Raw genomic sequence first — 21,392 nt, 5'->3', positions numbered from 1 at the left:
TTTTATTTTTTAATTTGATCTTATTTTTATTTATATATTTGAATTTAATTCTATCTTATAATATAGTTCAATATATATATATATATATATATATATATATATATTACATATGTTAGGTGTTTTAGTATTTTAGTTATATTTGTACAATTTTCTATTTAATAAAAATTTATTAGATAATGATGGAAGGGGAAGAAAGAAATAAAAAAAGAAATTAATTAAAAATAGAGGAAAATAAAATAAAAATAAAATAGATGGGAGCGTTGCGAGAAATTTTTACTATCTCCGTTTATAAACTTTGTGATTTATATAGGCGTTTATACCAAATAATATATATAATATGATGTGAATATATTCGACTTTATTATTATAATAATCAAACAATAGATATGATATATCAAAATCCCTTAGATTTCATATTTTATACTATCCAATTCTATCCCGGCTAGAAATTCGGATAATCAAACATAGCCTTTTTGACTTTGGTAATGCTCTTTTCGTGGGAATACAAATAGCCACTAGAACTAGTATTTGAGGATTTGAGGTGATGAGTTTTCTAATTAAGATTTCTCATTAGGTGTGGACCAAAAAACAAATTTCTCATTACGTGATAAAATAGAGATACTAGATTTATGATGTTACATGTTTCTATTTAGCTTCGACCATTTTTCATAAAAAAAAAAAAAAAAAAAGTCTCACTATTTAGAAGCAAATAAAATCTATTATAGAAGCATAGAATAGTTTTCCTCCTTTTATAGAGGACCTTGAAAGGGAAAAAATTACTTACCACTGAAATATCTAATTCTAATACTGTATTGTGTTCTCAAAATATGTGACCCTCACAAACTGGAGCAGAACCCACTTTTACATGACTACAGACAGCTGCATGTACGCATTGTAACCAATAAACCTTCTTGCATCAAATTGTTTATCCAGTCATATTCTAAAAGAGCTAGAATATGAGAGAGATCAAATCCCACAACATGAAGCTCCAAAGATTAGCTTTGACTAGCACTGGACTCCATTGTTCATTGCTGAATAAAACATGGATCACCATTACATACCAGTAACAAAGCATGCATCCAAGCATGCAAGAGAACTTTCATCCCTAAACATAATAGAAGCCCTAGAACTCACAGCGAGTTTTGGAGCTTGCGTCCACATTCAGATGCGTCCTATCTATACATTCCAAACTTCAAACCAGGTGACAATAGCAACATTATAAGAACTATAAATGTAAATAGACAGACACACAATGCAGATAGATAGAGATAGAGTGAGAAGAATTTCATTAGTTGACTTTAGTCTTCCCCTTCATTCCGTTTAGTACTTCATCGATATCACTGGCTATGGCCATCGAGTCTTTTGCGATCCCCGCCGATCCTTGCTTTGAGAAACCGGCGCAATAAATGCCATTCCCTCCTTCCAGTGATGTGGCCACGGGCGTTTCGGCGTCCCATCTTTGTTCATGATGTATTCGTAATCCTACACGTGTTCCACAAATGCGTTCCTTCGGTTAGAAAGTATGAGAGAGTGAATAACACAATAACTTCAATCTTCTGATTCAATATAAGACAAATTATCATAATTAATTTTCAACTACTTATATAGTATACCACAAATCATTAGAGTTAATTAACCTTAAACTCCTCGTATTTGGATCTCCAAAGCAAATCCTATATCCTTTCCAAAAGGCTGAAAAATGTAAATAGATATGGTTTCCTTCATGAGAAGGAGTAGCCTGCAAAAATGCCTGATTATAATATTTTTAGGGAACGGATTTTACTAATCATTTGTAGTTATCCTTACGTTCTCTAGTTCATTAGTGGCATTATTAGTGCATCTTGGGTTTCATGAAAAACTGTCTATACATGAAATTCAATGCTATAAACTAAGTATCGTGGCGCTATGTTAGTTGCTTGGACCAACCTTGAGCCAGTGATTTGCAGTAGACCCTTGGAGTGCCTTAACTTTGGCCAAAGGGACACTTAAGTGCCATAACTTACGAAAGGTACACTTAAGTGTCAAAATCGGAGTAAAATGGATCACTTGAGTACAAATCTGGCCAAAATATCGACGTTGCACTTTTCCGGCAAACCGAGCCCAAAAACGACACCGTTTTGCACGGCGACGTGGCCAAAACGGCATCATTTTGGGCTGACGTGGCAAAAATAAAATAAAATAATTAATTTAATTAAATTTATTTAAAATATTTAAAATTAATAATTTTAAAATTAAATTCAGTTGAAATATTAAAAAATTAATAATTAAAAAATTAAAAAAAATAAAAAAGGAAAGTGGGGAGGCGGTGAGGGATTAGCCCTCGGCCGCCCGCCGCCCCCGTCGCCGCCGGGAAGGGCCGGCGACGGCGGGGAGGGTCGCAGCGGCGCTCGCCCGAGATCCGGCAAGGGTCGGCGGCCCTTGGCCTGGCCGAGCGAGGGCCGCCGACCCTCGCCGGATCTGGGCGAGGCGCGAGCCCTCGCCACGATTTGGGGAGGGTCGCGGCCCTCGCCGTCGGTCGCCGGGGTCGCCGAGCCACGGCCGGGGCCGGCGACCCCGGCCGACCCTCCCCCGCCATCGCCAACCCTTCCGGCGGCGGCGGCGAGGGCTAATCCCTCAACCGCCTCCCCCTCTTTTTTTTTTTTTTAAATTTTTTTTAAATTTTAATTATTAATTTTTTTAATATTTCAACTAAATTTAATTTTAAAATTATTATTTTTAAATATTTTAACTAAATTTAATTTAATTAATTTTTAAATTTTTTTACCACATCGCCCAAAACGACGCCGTTTTAGCCACGTCGGCCGTGCAAAACGATGTCGTTTTGAGCGCGCTTCGCGGAAAAACGCCACGTTGGCGTTTTGGCCGAACTTTGGCTAGAGTGGCACTTAAGTGATCTGTTTTTCTTCGAATGTGGCACTTAAGTGTACCTTTCGTAAGTTATGGCACTTAAGTGTCCCTTTGGCCAAAGTTATGGCACTTGAAGTGTTCTTTTCCGTAATTTACAGTACTCCTGTAGCCTGTTGCAAAGATAATGTCATCAAATCGCTTAATGAAGCTGTTCTCAAACACCACATTATTACCATTAATCCTCACTATTTCGGGAAGAACCTGTTGAAAGATCAAAAAGATTAAGGCTACCGTGATTATTAATGTTAAAACATAAATGATCAGTAAACACTTGAGCTTTGCATGATTGACATAAATAAACATGGACAAATAATCACTATTATATGTAGCTTTTACCTTAATATCTTCACTTTGGATCTTCTTAATCGTGCCGACATCAATCACCGGAGTTTTTCTAGTGGCCACTTTTAGTTGAAATGGACCTTTAGTCAATTGATGTATCCCATACCTAGTCAAATCGCCATACCAAAACTTTCCAAGAAACGTCGTCACAGCATCAGTGATCATCATCGGGACATATTTAGATAATAACATTCTGATGTAAACCATTTCCTTGTTGAGCGCATGAAACTGCAACAGGTTGCATAATTACATTAGTAGATTATTGTCCCTTTTACTCCCCTCCCCTTCTCTCAAAAAGTTGAGGGATGGACCAAATTATTATGTGATTGAAATTGTTCTTTTGATTAACCTATATATGATTAGTTTAGCAATAAACGAAACATTTTAATTATCACTAGATGTTGTTCACCGTAAACCAGCTATGCCTTTACCATAAATAATAGATACTTACTGAGATTTCGCAATCCCGTGCCAAATTGAGGCTCAAAAGCTCATTAAGAAGGTTTAAATGACAAGATCAAGATGGTATTGGGCATTAATTATCCTTATAAATGCAAGTGGAAACATTACAGAGGCCATTTCTACTGTTTGCAAGAGCATGTTAAAAGGAAAAAAAAGACTGGGCAAAATAAATAAAATGAATAAAATCAAGTAATTCTAAAAAATGAAGCAAAAAAGATCGAGAACAGAACAATAGGAAGATGGAAACATTACAGCGGCCATTTCTACTGTATGCAAGAGCATGTTAAAAGTAAAAAAAGACTGGGCAAAATTAAAAAAAAAAAAAAAAAATTGCACGTGATCACGTACTGAGAAAAAATGAAGCAAAAAAGATAGAACAGAAAAATAGGCAGATGGAAAGGAGGTCATACTGGGTTCCTTATCACAATGGAAGTACGAGCGCCAAAGTTTGATAGATCATAGCTAATCTCCATCCCTGAATTTCCACAGCCAACCACCAAAACTTCTTTATTCTCATAATCTTTCCCGGATTTGTACTCACTCGAATGGATGATCTTCCCCTCAAAACCGTCCAACCCGGGCAACTCGGGGATAAAACCCTCGCTGTTTTCGCCTGTTGCAACGACCAAGAACCGCGCCCCATAGACCTCCTTCTCTTGGGTCGACGTGTTCCTGGCTTCGACCTTCCACTTCCCCTCGTTTGATACGAAGCCGCTTCGACAGAACGGCAGTACCGAGGCTCGATGCCGAACCTCGAGATGTAAGAGTCAATGTACTCGATGAAGCATTTTCTGGGGATGAAGGTGGAGGACGAGGATGCATGGGGCATGTAGGGCAGTGAACAAAACTCCTTAGCAAGATGGAGGGTCAAGCGATCGTATGATCTCTTTCTCCACAGCGAGGCACTGCAGTCCTCTCTCTCCAAAACTATGTTTGGAATCGAGAGGTGAGATAAACGGTTGGAGACCGCTAGGCCTGAAGGGCCAGCTCCTACTATCAGGACCACAACCTCCTCCATATTAAGTCTCGGTTTTTCTCTTCTCTAGCTATTTCTATATGATCTGTAACCTGGACTGTAATGACTGATGAGTGTTTTGTTGTTTTTCCTTTTTATGGTTGAAGGAAGACGGGATTCCTTGACGCCATTCCCTTCCAGAAATCGTTGGTGATCGCTTACGTTGTGCTCTCCATGGTGTGCATTTGGAAACAAATGTACACAAGCCCTGAATTCAGGATTATATGTCAAAAAAGGCAATGCGACGGTTATGGAGCTGGGTCTAACTTAGGTGACCTTATAAACTTTTGTCCCGACTTTTTCCTTCATTAAGCGAACGACGAACAATATGATTTCACGATATTCCAAATACAATCACGAGGAAAGCATTCATGTTCCACAATATTAATGCCGTTTGTCTTCTCAAAATAGAAATATAAGCCTTTTTGTTTGTTCGTCTTAATGAAATGAGAGAGAAAAAGGAAGAGCATTCATTTCCAAAACGTTATATTGTCATCGGTCGATTATTTTATGAAGTTATCATTTTTATACTTCCTTTAAAAAAGATAACTATTTATACTCCTTCAATGGGTGCCTTCTCATTCACATCATACTAAGACGAATGAGTACATTTTAAATGCACCCTATCATGGACGAACCAACATAATATAACATGAGCAATGGATATACATGCGATAGGTCAAGAGTCATTTGAACGCGTCTTAGAATCTAAGATGAATGTCTCTACATCTACTTGAGTAAAAAATTGCAATGGCGAGGCCCTAACAAGTGAACTAATATAATCTAGTTGTCACTTTAATCGCTAGGATTATGATTCTGTGTGTTAACAAGGGACAATACAATCAATCGTTGTGCATGCATGGTAATAAAAGGAAATAAACACCGTACATCATCATTATTGAATTTATCTCCAACTTATTCTCAATTTGCTGCTATCTTGCTTTGCATGATGCTCAGTCTAGTAGTAATCATGTACACTAGTCAAGTATTGAAATACATAAGCATCATTCCCCATTTTGATATAGTTAAAATTTTCACGTGTGAGCACAAATAATATTATTCAAGATTCGTGTTGTTGTCGTGACTTGCATAATTAGTTAGCTTGAAATAATACTGTTATAAAGAAAATCTTGCCGTCTTTTACACTACGAGAATCAAACTGTATCCGCTAAGACAAGATAAATCTAATACTTCTAACAATACTTAGATTCTTTTTTAGAGTGATGCCGTGTCATGTTACGCAATCTTTAATCTCATTATAGTTTCAAAGAGTGTTGTCCATTGAATCATAATGGCCACTATATTATTTCTAAGAAGGTATAAAATTTTGATTTGTACTTGGAATATGTAGGTACACCTTTAAGCGCTCTTGCTTTGGACTAGCTTTCCACTTCATAAGGAAGCTCAATGATTTGCACATCATTTAACTTAATAAGGTTGCAATGCAAAAGGAGTAACACTAACTATTATCTTTGACAAAGGCAAACAGAGAATATTTGATTGAACTTAATCCTCCTCCTTTTCTGCAGGAGATTGTGTATTCTGAACTTAATGTAACTTCTATGCTGAGAACTTAATATATGTGCTGTTTCAGACCCAAAAAAAAAAAAAAAAAAAACAGAGAATATTTGATTGAATAAGATGAGTATAATGAAAAATTAGTACATGGAATCATATCCTCCGATCACTTGCCAGCGGAATTACGCATATCTTCTTAGGACATAAAACATGATAAACCATTTTGGTGTCTAAAGATGGATATTTATTGTTAGAGTAGCCAAACCCAAAGAACCGTTTCACGAATCAAAAACAAAACATTTGAAAGTCTATCAAAAAGAATTATTTTATCTCTTCTTTTTTATAAAAATGAGAGTATAAATGTGTCCATTAAGAGCGTAAGAAAATCCAACCTTTCTAACGGTTATTTAGATATGAGAATTTTACATCATATGTTATTATGTATTTATTGGCGATATTATGTAATTTCTGATGTTGTTTTCTATTGGTCTACTTTTACCTCATAAGAGCTACTACATACGATATTAATACCACTTAAAATTAGAGTATTATGAATCAAGGATCTTTATGTGAAACAAATTTTTTATTTAAAATCTATCTTGTTATATCTTCAAAGTTATGGATGTCTAAGTTCTAGGATAGACAAGGTATATGCCTTAACTACGATGTAGATACTTAAAACTTTCCTTACAAAATCTTAAAATCTTCTCAGAATTTGAAAAAAGAAGTAGCAGACATAGGAGAACCTTTTCATGATAACATTTCTGGTTTTAGTTTGTCACGATACTTATATAGCAAAAAATTCAAGGGATTAGTTGATTAGACGAGAATTTAGACTTTGCGCACAAAGAAACATTAATTTTATATTCAATTCTCACTTGATACGATCGTCTAGGCAATGTTGTAATGAAATAATTCTGGTGAGACTCTAGTCGTGACTTGGTGTTTATGGTAGATTTGTTATATAAAAACTCTTACCAAAGTTTACTGATGCTTAGCTGTTTCCATTAATGAAACTTAGGGTTAATTGTAGAGATGATGGTCTCACAAGTCCGAACTTTAGCCATTTCAAAATCATGTATTTCAACTTTTTATTTGTTCAATTGAGAATCTCAATTTCGAACATTATTGAATGTGGGGCTTCTATTCAATGAAGTATTAGATCATGTGTTTTTTACCGTTGTGCTTTAATTACTCAGTAAAACTTGAGCAAAAATGCTGATTAGGATTGTCGATTCAATTTAACATAGTTAATCAATATTTTTCTTTCTTCTCGTTTCTTCATCTTCTTTTTCTTTCCTCCTGTTCTTCGTGCTTGCAGCTTGCCAGCTCAGGGTACACCATCTCCACGGTTGCTCAAGCTTGATGTAACCGCCGGCCACAACCGATGGTGGTGGTGCCATCAATATGCCCATTCTCGGTGCTGCCATGGCAGCTCTGCGCCTGGTTTTTTCTCCAACCTCAGTTGGAGGTCGATTGTCGATGCGGCCAAATCCCACCACTATTTCTTCATCGCTTCAGTAGCTCGACTGTAACGCCACCTTCGGTTATCGCTCACTCTAGCCGACCTCTAATGGAGGTTGTTCACATCACCATTTTTTTTTTTTTTTTTTTGCACGTGGTAACAACATAAATGAAGAAGTAAATCTACTGGGTAATAGTTTTTAGAATTCAAACGCAAACAAAAGTAAGACATATATTACACCGGCAAAGTAATTGATTGATTATATAATGATAATCGTACATCCGATACATAAAAGTACAATCTCATGAAGTATTTGCTTGTTCACATTCGATACTTTGCAGAGTCTAATCTTCTCACCACGAGAATATGCAAATGCGTACATACTGCACCACCGCACATTTGAGAATATAATACATGGAAATTTGCTTCTAGAAATCAATTACTAGCCTTTGAAACTTTTATTAAGTAGCTTGAATACCCTAGCTGCGGAAAGCATTTAATGGTAGATTAGGAGAAACTTATTATCCATGTGTATATTTTTTTGGTCAAAATCCATGCGTAATTTGTGTAAAGCTTTGCTAGCATAATAGTCTTTGGGTTATGGTGAAAGTAACAACATGTTTTGAGTCACAAACTTTTTTAAAGAAGTACACCGCACAACAATTTCTAATTATTTGTTATTTGTTTTATATATCGTGGCCTGAAACAAGCTATTATTCTTATATTGGATTAAGGACAATCATATAACCATTTCTCATTTGTATACATAGGCGTCATTTGTTTTGCGAAAATGAATAATTTGGAAAACATTTTTCTAAAAATATCACTTGTATTGCTTACGTATATGAAATGAAAAATATTCTTATCATCCGTCAAAATTTTTAAATATAAATTATTGTGAACAATGAAAATATTTTTTCATTGACTAATTATTTAATGTGATACAAATGATTATTTATATGAAAGTATTTTAGAAATTATTAATTTTTCACGAGACAAACGGAATCTTAATGTAACAAAATATACTGTACCTTTAGTAACATACATTTGCCGCAAGCTTTTTGCCACTAAATATCTTATTATAGTTTATATATATATATTGTAGTTTCCAAATGTCTTTGTTTGACGACAAAGGTCCTATGGCGAAAAAAAACATGGAGTTGAAAGTACACATATGAAGTTATTTATATAAAAAAAAAATGGACTCCTAATAATAAGTCATCTATAATTTGAAGTAGTCTTAGTTCCTATTTTCCAAGTCCAACTGAAATAAGTTTGAAAGAAAAAAATTGAAAAAAAGAAAAGAACGTGACTTGTTTGAAAAATAACTTCTTTATAATTTATATATTTTATTTTCTAAGTTGAATTTCATCAATTTGCATTTGATAGTCATTTATTCTAACAAAATATTCATATTTAATTAATGAAAAAAATAAACTAATATGACGATCCAGTTAAATTTTTTTTAATTATAACAATATATGATTTATAATTTATTAGGTTTTGCTATTTCCATATAATTCATTTGTTTAGTGAACAGATTGAAATTTCACAAAGTAAAGATATACACTATGAATATATATATATATAAGTGATAATATTAATAATTTAAAATATCAGTTATAGTAAAGGATCTTTTCAAGGCCAAATAAACCATTACCAAAATGATCTTCCAAATTCTTTTGTGACTTTGATAGTGGTAATATACAAAGAGTCACTAAAACTAGCATTTGAGGTAATATGTTTTCTTAATTATAATTTCTCAATTTCCATGACTACTACTGAAAGTTGCATGTACCCATTGTAACGATTAACCCTTCCTGCATCAAATTGTTTATCCAAAAAAAAAAAGAAAAAGAAAAATCCTATTATAAAAGAGCTAGATTATGAGAAAGATCAACTTTCACAAGGAGAAGCTTAAAGAAGCTCAAAAGATTAGCTTAGACTAGCATTGGACACCATAGGAAATTGCTGAATAAAACTTGATCCACCATTACATAATAGTAACAAAGCATGCATGCATGAGAGACCTTCACCCCTAATCATAATAGAAACCCTAGAACTCACAGCGAGTTGAGGAGCTTGCATCCACATTCATATGCGCTCTCTTATACATTTCAAACTTCAAACCAGTCGATAATAGTAACGTTACCAAAACTACAAAATATAAACATGCCTACACACAATACTGATAAATAGAGATAGAGTGAGAGCGATGATGATCAATTGACTTTAATCTTCCCCTCTATTCCATCTAGAATTTCATTAATATCATTGGCAATGGCCACCGAGTCCCTCGCGATCCCTGCCAATCCTTCCTTGGAGAAACCGGCACAATAAATGTTGTTCTCTCCCTTCCAGTGATGTGGCCACGGGTATTTCGGCATCCCATCTTTATTCATGATGTATTTGTAATCCTGCACGCGTTCGACAAAACGCGTTTCTTCTGTTAGAGAATATGAGAGAGCGAACAACATGATGACTTCATTATCTAGATTCAGTACTAGAGAAATTATCACAATTAATACTCATTTACCTACGTTAATAATTAGAATCGACACTCACAATAATCAAACATACTAGCGTATAAACAACAAACCGACCGATCACACGTGTTTAATAGGTTGTTACACCTTATATAGTACAGAACAAATTATAACTGTTAATCAACCTTTTGTATTTGGATCTACAAGCATATCCTACATCGTTATCAATAGGCTGATAATGTAAATAGATTTGCTTTCCTTCAATGAAAAGGAGAGTAGCCTGCAAAAAAGCCTGATCGTAATTTTTTTAGTGAAGGGATTTTTCTAACTTACATACTATACTTCATTAGTGGCATTATTACTGCCTTTTGAGTTTCGTGAAAAGCTACTTATCTATACATAGTATTCAACCTTATAAACTTAGGATTGTGGTGCTATGTTAGTTGCTTGGACCAACCTTGAGCCAGTAATTGGCAGTGCTCATGTAGCCTGTTGCAAAGATAATCCCATCGAATCGCTTAACGACACTGTTCTCAAACATCACATCATTACCATTAATCCTCACTATTTCGGGAAGAACCTATTGAAAGACAAAAAAGATTAAGGCTACCGTGATTATTAATGTTAAAACATAAATGATTAGTAAATACTTGAGCTTTGCATGATTGACAGAAATAAACATGGACAAATAATCACTATTATATGTAGCTTCTACCTTAATATCTCCACTTTGGATTTTCTTAACCGTGCCAACGTCAATCACCGGAGTTTTTCCAGTGGCCACTTTTAGTTGAAATGGGCCTTTGGTCGGTCGACGTATCCCATACTTAGTCAAATCGCCATACCAAAGCTTTCCAATAAATGTCGTCACAACATCAGCAATCGTCATCGCGACATATTTAGATAATAACATTCCGATGTAAATCATTTCCTTGTTGAGCACATGAAACTGCAACAAGTTGCACAATTACATCAGTAGATTGTTGTCCCTTTTACTCCCCTCCCCTTCTCTCAAAAAGTTGAGGGATGGACCAAATTATTATGTGATTGAAATTGTTCTTTTGATTAACCTATATATGATTAGTTTAGCAACAAACGAGACATTTTAATTATAACAAGATGTTGTTCACCGTAAACCAGCTATGCATTTACCATTATAAATGCAAGTGGAAACATTACAGAGGCCATTTCTACTGTTTGCAAGAGCATGTTAAAAGGAAAAAAAAGACTGGGCAAAATAAATAAATGAATATAATCAAGTAATTCTAAAAAATGAAGCAAAAAAGATCGAGAACAGAACAATAGGAAGATGGAAACATTACAGCGGCCATTTCTACTGTATGCAAGGGCATGTAAAAAGTAAAAAAAGACTGGGCAAAATTAAATAAAAAAAAATTGCACGTGATCACGTACTGAGAAAAAATGAAGCAAAAAAGATAGAACAGAAAAATAGGCAGATGGAAAGGAGGTCATACTGGGTTCCTTATCACAATGGAAGTACGAGCGCCAAAGTTTGATAGATCATAGCTAATCTCCATCCCTGAATTTCCACAGCCAACCACCAAAACTTCTTTATTCTCATAATCTTTCCCGGATTTGTACTCACTCGAATGGATGATCTTCCCCTCAAAACCGTCCAACCCGGGCAACTCGGGGATAAAACCCTCGCTGTTTTCGCCTGTTGCAACGACCAAGAACTGCGCCCCATAGACCTCCTTCTCTTGGGTCGACGTGTTCCTGGCTTCGACCTTCCACTTCCCCTCGTTCTCGAGATACGAAGCCGCTTCGACAGAACGGCAGTACCGAGGCTCGATGCCGAACCTCGAGATGTAAGAGTCAATGTACTCGATGAAGCATTTTCTGGGCATGAAGGTGGAGGACGAGGATGCATGGGGCATGTAAGGCAGTGAACAGAACTCCTTAGCAAGATGGACGGTCAAGCGATCGTATGATCTCTTTCTCCATAGCGAGGCACTGCAGTCCTCTCTCTCCAGAACTATGTTTGGAATCGAGAGGTGAGATAAACAGTTGGAGACCGCTAGGCCTGCAGGGCCAGCTCCTACTATCAGGACCACAACCTCCTCCATATTAAGTCTAGGTTTCTCTTGTCTAGCTATTTCTATCTGATTTGCAATCTAGATTTTAGTGTGTGGTGGGTGTTCTGTTGTTTTTCCTATTTATGGTGGAAAGGAGAAGAGATTCCTTGACGCCATTCCCTTCCAAATGTCGTTGGTGATCACTTACGTTGTGCTCTACATGGTGTACATTTGGAAACAATGCACAAGCCCTAGATTCAGGGTTAGATGTCAAAAAAGGCAATGCGACAGTTAAAGAACTGGGTCTAACTTGTTTGACCTTGTTAACTTTTGTCCCAACATTTTCCTTCGTTAAATAATGTAGATTATGCCCTTAATTATAAGTAAATAAGATATTTGTATCTATAAAAAGTTAACAAAACTACAAGAGTGGGAACCAGTGGATATGCATGCAATAGGTCATGAGTCATCTGCAACACCTCTGAGAATCTACGATGAATGTCTCATCATCTACTTGAGTAAAAAAATGGAATGGTGAGGCCCTAACGAGTGAAGTAAATATCATCTCGCTATCACCTCAATTACTAAGATTATGATCCTGTGTGATAACAAGGGACAAAAGCCTCAATCCTTGTGTGATATCAAGGGACATAAACGCCGTACATGGTCTCTAACTTATTCTCAATTTGCTGCCATCTTGCCTTGCATGGTGCTCAGCCTAGTAGTCATCATGTAATTTTTGAAACCCATAAGCATCATGCCCCATGTTGATATAGTTAAAATGTTTATGCATGAGCAAAAAGAATTTATTATCAAATTCGCATTGCCGTCATGACTTGCATGGTTAGTTAGCTTGAAATAATGCTATTGAAAAGAGAATCTTTGTCGTCTTTTACATTATGAGAATTGAATTGTATCTGCTAACATGAAAAAAAACTCACCATTTCCGACAATGCTTAAATCTGTTTTTCAGGCAATGCCGTGTCATATTAAATGAAAGAATTTTGTCCATAAAATCATAATGGTTACCACTTCAGGAGGAATCTACACCTTTAAGCCCTCTTGCTTTGGACTAGCTTTCCACTTTAGGAGGAAGCTAAGTGATTTGCGCATCTCTTAGCTTAATAAGGTTGCAATGCAAAAGGGGTAACACTAGCTATTATCTTTGACAAAGGCAACCAGAGAATATTTGATTAAATAAGATGAGGTATCATGAAAATTAGTACATGGAATCATATCCTCCGAACACTTTTCAGCGGAATTTCGTATATCTTCTGAGGAGATAAACATGATAAATAATCGTGGTATCTAAAGATGGATATATATAGTTTTTTAACAGGGAAAAGAGCAGACGACCCCAACGACTATTTCACGGTGTGACATAAAAACACTTGAAAGTCTATCAAAATGAACTATTCAATCTAATTATACCCATTAAAACCGTAAGAAAATCCAACTTTTTTTTACAATATATAGAACTCTCTATTATCTTGACAATATAATTTTACATTTGACATTATTTTCTATCTATTGGCGGTATTATATCATGTCTGATGTTATTTTCTATCTATTGGCAACATTCTATCGTGCCTGTTGCCTTTTTCTATTTGTATACTATTAGCTCGTAAAAGCTGTTACATGCACTACTTATATCACTTCATATTAGGGTATTCTGAATCAAGGTTCTTTTTGTGAAAGAATTTTTTTCTTTAAATCTTCCCTATCATGTCTTCAAAGGTAGGGGTGTGTAGGTTCCAGGATAGATAAGGTATATGCCTTGCTGTGAAACCTACCATGTAGTTGCTTGGAACAATTCTTAAATACTCTGAAATCACATTAGAATATGAAAACAGAAGTAGCAGAGCTTGGAGAACCATTTTATGGTAATGTTTTTGCTTTTATTTTGATATATACATGACAAGAGAATTTCGACTTTGCTGATTATTCAAGAGTTTAGCTAATTAGACAAAAGCATTTGGACTTTGCATTCAGGGAAACATGAGTTTTTATCTGATTCTTACTCAATATGAGCTTTTAGGCAATGCTACAAGGAGATAATTCTTCCGAGACCTCAATTGTGACCTGGTGTTTTTGCTGGTTTTGTTATTTCAAGGTCTTACCAAAATTCCGCTTATTTGTTTTTCATTAATGAGTGGCCATTTTACAATCAAGTATCTCTTGACTTTTCTTTTTTTTTTTGCCCCGTTAAATGAAGTGCTCGAACTTGTGCGAAAAGATCGGATAAAATTGCCAATTCAAATTAATATAGTCAAGTAACATTTTTCTTTCTTCTCTTTTCTTCGTCTTCTTCTTTCCTCCTCTTCTTCGTGCTTGCAGCTTGCCAGCTCGTGATTCACCATTCCCACGGTGGCTCAAGCTTGATGTCGCCGTCGACCACACCTGCTGGTGCAGTCCCCGTACTCATGCTCGGTGCCACCTTGGTGGCCCTGCACCAGGTTTTTGTCTCCAACCTCCATTGGAGGTCGACTGTTGCTGCTGCCAAAACCCACCACCACCGCTTCATCGCTTCCCGATCTCGACTGCAACACCACCTTCGGCTCCCCATCGCCACCTCCTTTTATCGTTCACTCTAACGGAGTTGAGGTCATACAACCTCTCATATGAGCTTTAGGACCTCAGAGAGATTTGAGGCCGCGTGCTTAGCTCTGAGGTCTGTACCTAGAGAAAGAAAGAGGGGAGAGACAGCTACCGTGTGGAGTCCGGGGTCGTGAGCAAGTCCAAACGGGCGGTGATGGTGCTGGCGGCGCGGCCCGAGTCTGGTGGAGGTGGTAGTGCTCACGGCAGTAGTAGCATGGCTGCCGGGAGGAAATAGAACAGTCTAAACATTTTTATTACAAGATAACAGGTGTAGGATTTCTATTAAGTACATCTCCAATGCAAACATTTTTCACATTTGCAATAAATATTCATCATTTTTGTTAAATGAATACAATAGTCAAAATCAAAACTTGCAGTCTTAATTTATATAAATTAAAGTGTACATAAACTCTACCGTAACCATTTCAATCGAAATCATCTCAAAAATCAAAACTATGATCATCTTGTAACCAATCAAAAACTAAATATTTTGCTCTTTTCATACACAATCACATTCTTTTCATAATGCAAGCCAATTTTCAAATTTTTCTACTTGTTATGTAATACTTTAAAATCTCATCAAATTAGGTTAAAATACATGCTTTGTTACTAATTTGACTTGTTGTATTTCTAATTGGGGAAGGTGTTTTTCATGAGTACAATATAATAGAACCGAGTTTTACATTTAAGTAGTCAATCAAAGTGTTCAAAAAATTTGCAAGTTTCGGGTACATTTCCTTCTCATTGTTTCATTTTCTTTTAGGAAAAAATAGATAATTTTTTTCAATATATGAAAATTTCTTGTCGAGATTTTTTCCAAATTTGCTCGACGTTATGTCCCATTGCCAAATCCTTCGGAATGGCCATCCCCAACCCGGACAAAGTCTTTCCACGCAAGCCTCCAAATCAGCAAAATTAAATGGTTAGTTTGTTACCCTCTTATGACGTCATTTACCCTGATTTTCGCAATCAGTGCCGTTCCGGTTATTTATTGCACCGTCTTACCTTTTCAGGCCTTGTTCTAAACGTTTTCTAGTCATAAATAACTTGTTTTTTTTTAAACACGCACCACGCCCTTGCCAAATCAAAATGGAGTTGAACGATTTTTTTATAGAAAAATATTAACTAAGATATCAAAGATGAGGGAGTATATTCCACCAAAAAAACAAAATCAATTTGTTACATTAACTGCCCAAAAATATCGAATTTTAATTCGTGCTGGTATAAAATGCTCTTTGTTGAAGTTGAGTGGAGACAATGGTGTTTTTGTAGAGAACGCCTTATTTTTGTAGAGAACGCCTTCGCAACATGTCTGCTATTTGCCCAAACAGGGATCTGATTCAATAAAAGCACATTGGGTGTATGGGCCAAATCATGGGATCCGTGGTACACTGAGATCATCCCGACGTTTCAAATTTCGGGTATCTCACCTTAGGGGAATTACTCGGCTCGACCAAGTCGAGCAGAATTACTTGACCCGACTGAGTCAAGGCCACCAAACAAACCCAGCGCACGGAATGAAATTACCTTGAGATGAGCAGAGACATGTATCAATTCAGCACTAGCATCAACAAGTGTCAATCCCGGTTTTCTTTTTTAACCACAAGCACCATGAGTCCTCAAAATCAGGTCGATTCCACCTAGAGATCCATCCAAACAGAGAGCATGCAAGAAGTTCACACATCCCAGGCAAAGATTCAAGCAAACATTCTGATTGCACACTAAACCTCATGTGATTGAAAGAGAAGCTTTGTCCATTATCAAGTGGCCTCGGGATCACATGAAGCAGAAATTACACAAGACTGCTTAAGAACTTGGTCCTGCCGTAAACGGCAGAATCTTTAGTAAGTTCATCCACCCATGCCTTTGTTCAAGAATGTCGCACCAGTTAAGCGAATAATCTACTTCATCGAGCGCCGCAAGAGGACCAACAGTACTTGTAAAAAACGGCTGATTTCTTTTCTATTCATCCACTAAAAAGCCACAGCACGAAGGGTGAAGATCCAGACATGTTGACTGTGGCCCTAAGCGTAGTAATTCAGGCTTGCTTTCTTCTTCGCTTGGACCTGTATGATGCCTTCATTAAAGTCCTCGTGGGTAACCTGACAGACACCAACAGCAAATCAGAAACTTGCCTCTGGAACCTAGCAACACAGCTTGTGTCCAATTGACAAAAGATTGGCAAGAGAAGGAAAGCGATTAATTACTTCTGTAGCATCTCGGCGAAGAGCAAGCATGCCAGCCTCCACACAAACTGCTTTTAGCTGAGCACCATTAAAATCATCTGTCGATCTGGCTAGCTCTTCAAAATTAACATCTGGGTGAACATTCATCTTCCTTGAATGAATCTACAGTCACAACACAAATAATGAACATCTAATTAAATTCCAACAAGCTGTAGAAGAATATCAATTCTACAACAGTGAAAGCAGTATTAACTCTTCTGTCAGCATTTACTTCAGACCCTTTTTCCGGTAGAAAAAGGAATTTTATTCATAAGCAATTTCCTTCAAACTCTATATATCATTTTAAACATACCTGTAAAATACGAGCTCTGGCTTCTTCAGTAGGATGAGGGAACTCAATTTTACGATCCAATCGACCAGAACGCATAAGTGCAGGATCCAATATATCAGCTCGATTTGTTGCAGCAATAACCTGCAAAGTCATAAATCAGCCAAAACTCAAGTTGACCATAGTCATTTCATTGATAGAATCCACTCATTCCATATATCTTAAAGCTCCATTGGCACTGCCCATTGAGGTACAAAGGAGTGAAATTAAACCAAAGTCTATAGAGAGAAACTGGCACCTTAATTCGATCATCACTACTAAAGCCATCAAGTTGATTAAGCAACTCCAACATTGTGCGCTGGACCTCTCTATCTCCACTTACTTCACTGCAAACAGCAAGAGAACAATCCACTGTAAACAAATTGTTTGAAACAAACCACAGTTTTACAAACCAATTACAGGATGATGAATAGAGTAGATGGTTATATTATTATTAACTGATTCTTAGCAACCTATTAGCCATTCACTTTGCGGATTATTTTCTCGTTTCAAATGTATCCGTATCTATTCTCTTCGTTATACACTCATAATTAACATAACCAAAGTTTAGTTGGACTTCATAATCCACTTTATTCATCATGCTAAGGAAAGTAACTAGCATACCTATCGAAACGTTTTGTGCCAATAGCGTCAATTTCATCAATGAAGATAATGCAGGGAGATTTTTCTTTTGCAAGCTGGAAAGCATCACGCACAAGTTTTGCTCCATCTCCAATAAACATCTGCACAAATGTGGAGTCCAATAAGTATATGGCTTCCAACTAAGTATAATTCGATAACTGCAGTGTATTTCAAAGTCATAAAACCTAATATCCAGGAAGAGTAACTATATTGTATTTCTTCGAGATAGAATAATCTGACACAATATCAAGAAAGAAAGCAACTATTAAGCAGTAGCGACAATTCGCAGTGGAAGCAAAAGGCAGCATCTTCCAGGTTGAACATCCGCTAATCAATGGTTAGCACCAACACAATAATATAAAAGCACATATATACCTGGACAAGCTGAGGGCCAGCCAGCTTCAAAAAAGTGGCATTCGTCTGCGCTGCGCAAGCACGTGCCATTAAAGTTTTTCCAGTCCCAGGAGGTCCATATAACAGTACTCCCTTAGGAGGACGAATTCCCAACTTCTGAAATCGTTCTTTGTGTGTCATTGGCAGAACAATAGCCTCCACTAGTTCTTGGATCTGTGTTAACAACAACATTGTCATTTAATCATCTACTTAAGTAGTGTGTGCAGGGTTAATCAAAAGTCTAGCAATGTACCTGTTTCTCTAGTCCTCCAATGTCACTGTAATCTTCTGTTGGTTTTTCATCTACCTCCATAGCTTTCACACGGGAATCATATTCAGATGGTAGAGTATCCAAGATCAGATAACTATCTTTGTTTACACCAACTAAATCACCAGGTTTTAACTTGTCTGGGTCAACAAGACCGACAACAGGAAGAAAGATTGTCTGCATTGTAGACAAAAATACGAAGCTTCTTTCAGTTTTCTTGACTACTGAAATTTAAGTGCCTTAAAGTCCTTGAGAATGATAAAATGTTTTTAAAAATCCCAAAGCTAAGATATATGGCTTGGAGTAAGCAAGCCTACAACTACACCGCCCTCAGATAACATGTCTGATTGCATGAGGATCCCCCCGCATGCCAATTTTGAGAGCTTCAAAGCTCTTGCACTATAAGAAAAGGCACTAGCACATGAAGAATCTACATCAAAAGATATTACCAGCAAATTCAACAAAAATAAAACTTACAACTACACAGTTTTTCTCCACCCACTTTTTAAATACATGTAAATTACACAGCTTAACCCATCATCCCAATTGCATGATCTTGCACAGCATATAGGTCAAAGATAATGCACCACTCACAATTATAGTAACGAGAACCAGAAAGAGATCAATAAAAGTACACATCTCTTCTCTGTATTATGCCAATGTCCTTAGATATCTTTGATGAAACAAATATAGTCCAAAAAAAGGAAACCTAGATAGCATGCTGTAAACACGGTCTGATATCTAGTTTAGACGGACAGGTAAACTACTGGTGCTGCAAGGGAACCCCGTGTGAATTTGTGTCTTTGTGAAAATGCTGTACCTGCCGTGTCGATGTCTTCAGGACAACACACTTGCCCTTCCTTTGCGAGTCCAGATCAATATTAGCACCATCTTCCTCAGCCTCATCCTCAGGGTTCATCTCCAGAATCTTGAAACTCAACAAATTCCAATTAGAGGACAATTCAAAGCAAGGAGGAAGACAAAAGCACCAGAAGCTTTAGGAACATATATTACTCAGACAATCTACATCTCCCTATACAAGCAACACGTTACAATCACTCATCAGCCAAGAAAACACACTAAAGCTAAATACTCTAGGAAGAAATAAATCTCAGCCGCCCAAATAAGATTTAGCTCGCCACACCCCGCATTTTCAACAGACTTTCATCAGGGACGGACCCCAAATCAGGGGTAGAACAAAAGCCCTCCTTTTGGGGCCAGTTTACAATCCAACCAATTTCAACCACACCCCGCATTTTCAACAGACCTTAAGCAGGGCGGTCCCCAAACCGCAGGTAGAACGAAAGCCCTCCTCCATTCGGAGCCAGTTCACAACGAAATCAATTTCAAACAATACCTCAACAATATTGCCGACCAAGTAAGGGAGTTGCTTGTTGAGCTTAATCTTCTCTTGATTCTCCTTTATCTTCTCCTTATACGACTCCAGCTCCAGATTCGTCCTCTGCAGCTCCTCCTGCCATCACAAAACAGAAAAACAAACGAAATCCCGTCAAAACCCCCATCGACGCACGGACCTCAAATTAAGATTCAAAAGAAACCCTCGTGCACGAGCCGAAGCACAGAAGCCCCCAACCACAAGTAAACCCGCGCCACGAGCCCTAGCAATCCAATCGAAGCCATCGACGTCCATACACAGAGAGAGGGACAGACCTTGAGGATGCGAATCTCGTTGTCGAGGAGGCGAGAGGCCCTGACGATGTCGTCAGTGGTCATGGAAGCCAGCTGGTCGTCCTCGAAGTTGGAGTCTTCCACCATAGCCGTCGCCATCCCGCGATCCGCACTGTCTTGAAACCCTCGAAGAAGTTCAGGAAGAAGCCGATCGCCCTGGTTCCCGAACGAAGGTCGGAACTTCACACGCAGATATAGAGAGAGAGAGAGAGAGAGAGAGAGATCTCAGTGGATTGCTGCAGAAGAAAAGTGATGGTCGCGTCGCTTGGTTGAAGACGAAGTTGGGAGGGCTCGGGTTGAAGCAATGCGGGCTTATATTTGGGCCGTAAGGCCCACGAAGGCCCAAACATTCACAACAGCCCCTGGACTTTGAAATATTACGAATTATTTCCCTGAGCTTTTTTTGGAAAGTTACGAATCATCGCTTAAACTTTGGTTTTTATTGCAAACGCAGCCTAAATTTTACCAGGCTACCAAACGCAGCCTAAATATTTTTTTTTTTTGGTAACTGAGAAACCACCGGAGACTCCCTTTTGCTTACGCTATTCGGGGTCACACCGCCCTTCGATGCCCAGTAGCACTGTCTCCCTTCTTTTAACTTCATGAGCTATGTAGTAAGGGTATTTTGGTAAAACAAAATGAGTAAGTTTCTTTCCGGGTTTGTTTAATTTGTTATGGAGACGGAAAAAATTAGTGGCAAAGACAAAACAAAAGAAAAAGTTCAAAATTTCAAAAGATGATATTCGACTTTCCAAAGTTGGTGCTATCGTGTGATGGTGTCACAGTTTAGGAAAGTAATTTACCACTTATCAAAATTTGGAGACTATTATATATTGTTATCAAGGTTCAGAATGGGTTCAAGTAATTACCTGATAATATTAATATAAAAGCACGGTGACAATGAGTATCACTCAGAACAAGTCATGAGTATAATACACCCAATACATCATCTAGATGTAATATTTGATATATCAATTATTTAATAATTTATCTACCATCCTAATTAACTATACTGTCA

At 37.2% G+C, this 21,392-nt stretch overlaps 3 protein-coding genes across 3 annotated transcripts; all 3 read right to left on the bottom strand.

Moving 5' to 3' along the window:
* Positions 1-1,288: 1,288 nt before the first annotated feature.
* Positions 1,289-4,729, bottom strand: LOC104428700 (probable indole-3-pyruvate monooxygenase YUCCA10). Its single transcript, XM_039299526.1, is given in 6 exon segments — positions 1,289-1,416; positions 1,419-1,482; positions 3,004-3,108; positions 3,244-3,477; positions 4,122-4,414; positions 4,417-4,729. Coding segments are annotated over 6 exon segments (1,137 nt in total).
* Positions 4,730-9,931: 5,202 nt separating this feature from the next.
* LOC104428699 (probable indole-3-pyruvate monooxygenase YUCCA10) lies at positions 9,932-12,282 on the bottom strand. The gene is made up of 4 exons (XM_010041660.2): positions 11,671-12,282; positions 10,911-11,144; positions 10,653-10,775; positions 9,932-10,126 (listed from the first exon to the last, which is right to left on the bottom strand). Exons 1-4 carry the CDS (start codon positions 12,280-12,282, stop codon positions 9,932-9,934), a joined length of 1,164 nt encoding a protein of 387 aa, XP_010039962.2.
* Positions 12,283-16,523: 4,241 nt separating this feature from the next.
* Positions 16,524-20,627, bottom strand: LOC104428683 (26S proteasome regulatory subunit 6A homolog). The gene is made up of 10 exons (XM_010041644.3): positions 20,357-20,627; positions 20,043-20,159; positions 19,506-19,613; positions 18,671-18,862; positions 18,400-18,591; positions 18,007-18,125; positions 17,642-17,729; positions 17,368-17,487; positions 17,037-17,177; positions 16,524-16,931 (listed from the first exon to the last, which is right to left on the bottom strand). The coding sequence occupies exons 1-10, from the start codon at positions 20,471-20,473 to the stop codon at positions 16,854-16,856; spliced, it is 1,272 nt and encodes a 423-aa protein (XP_010039946.1). The 5' UTR covers positions 20,474-20,627; the 3' UTR covers positions 16,524-16,853.
* Between the last annotated feature and the right edge of the window lie 765 nt (positions 20,628-21,392).

Source organism: Eucalyptus grandis, chromosome 8 (assembly GCF_016545825.1).
Source record: "Eucalyptus grandis isolate ANBG69807.140 chromosome 8, ASM1654582v1, whole genome shotgun sequence".
NCBI classification, from domain to species: Eukaryota; Viridiplantae; Streptophyta; class Magnoliopsida; order Myrtales; family Myrtaceae; genus Eucalyptus; species Eucalyptus grandis.
This window is presented reverse-complemented; position numbering and strand designations above follow the sequence as displayed.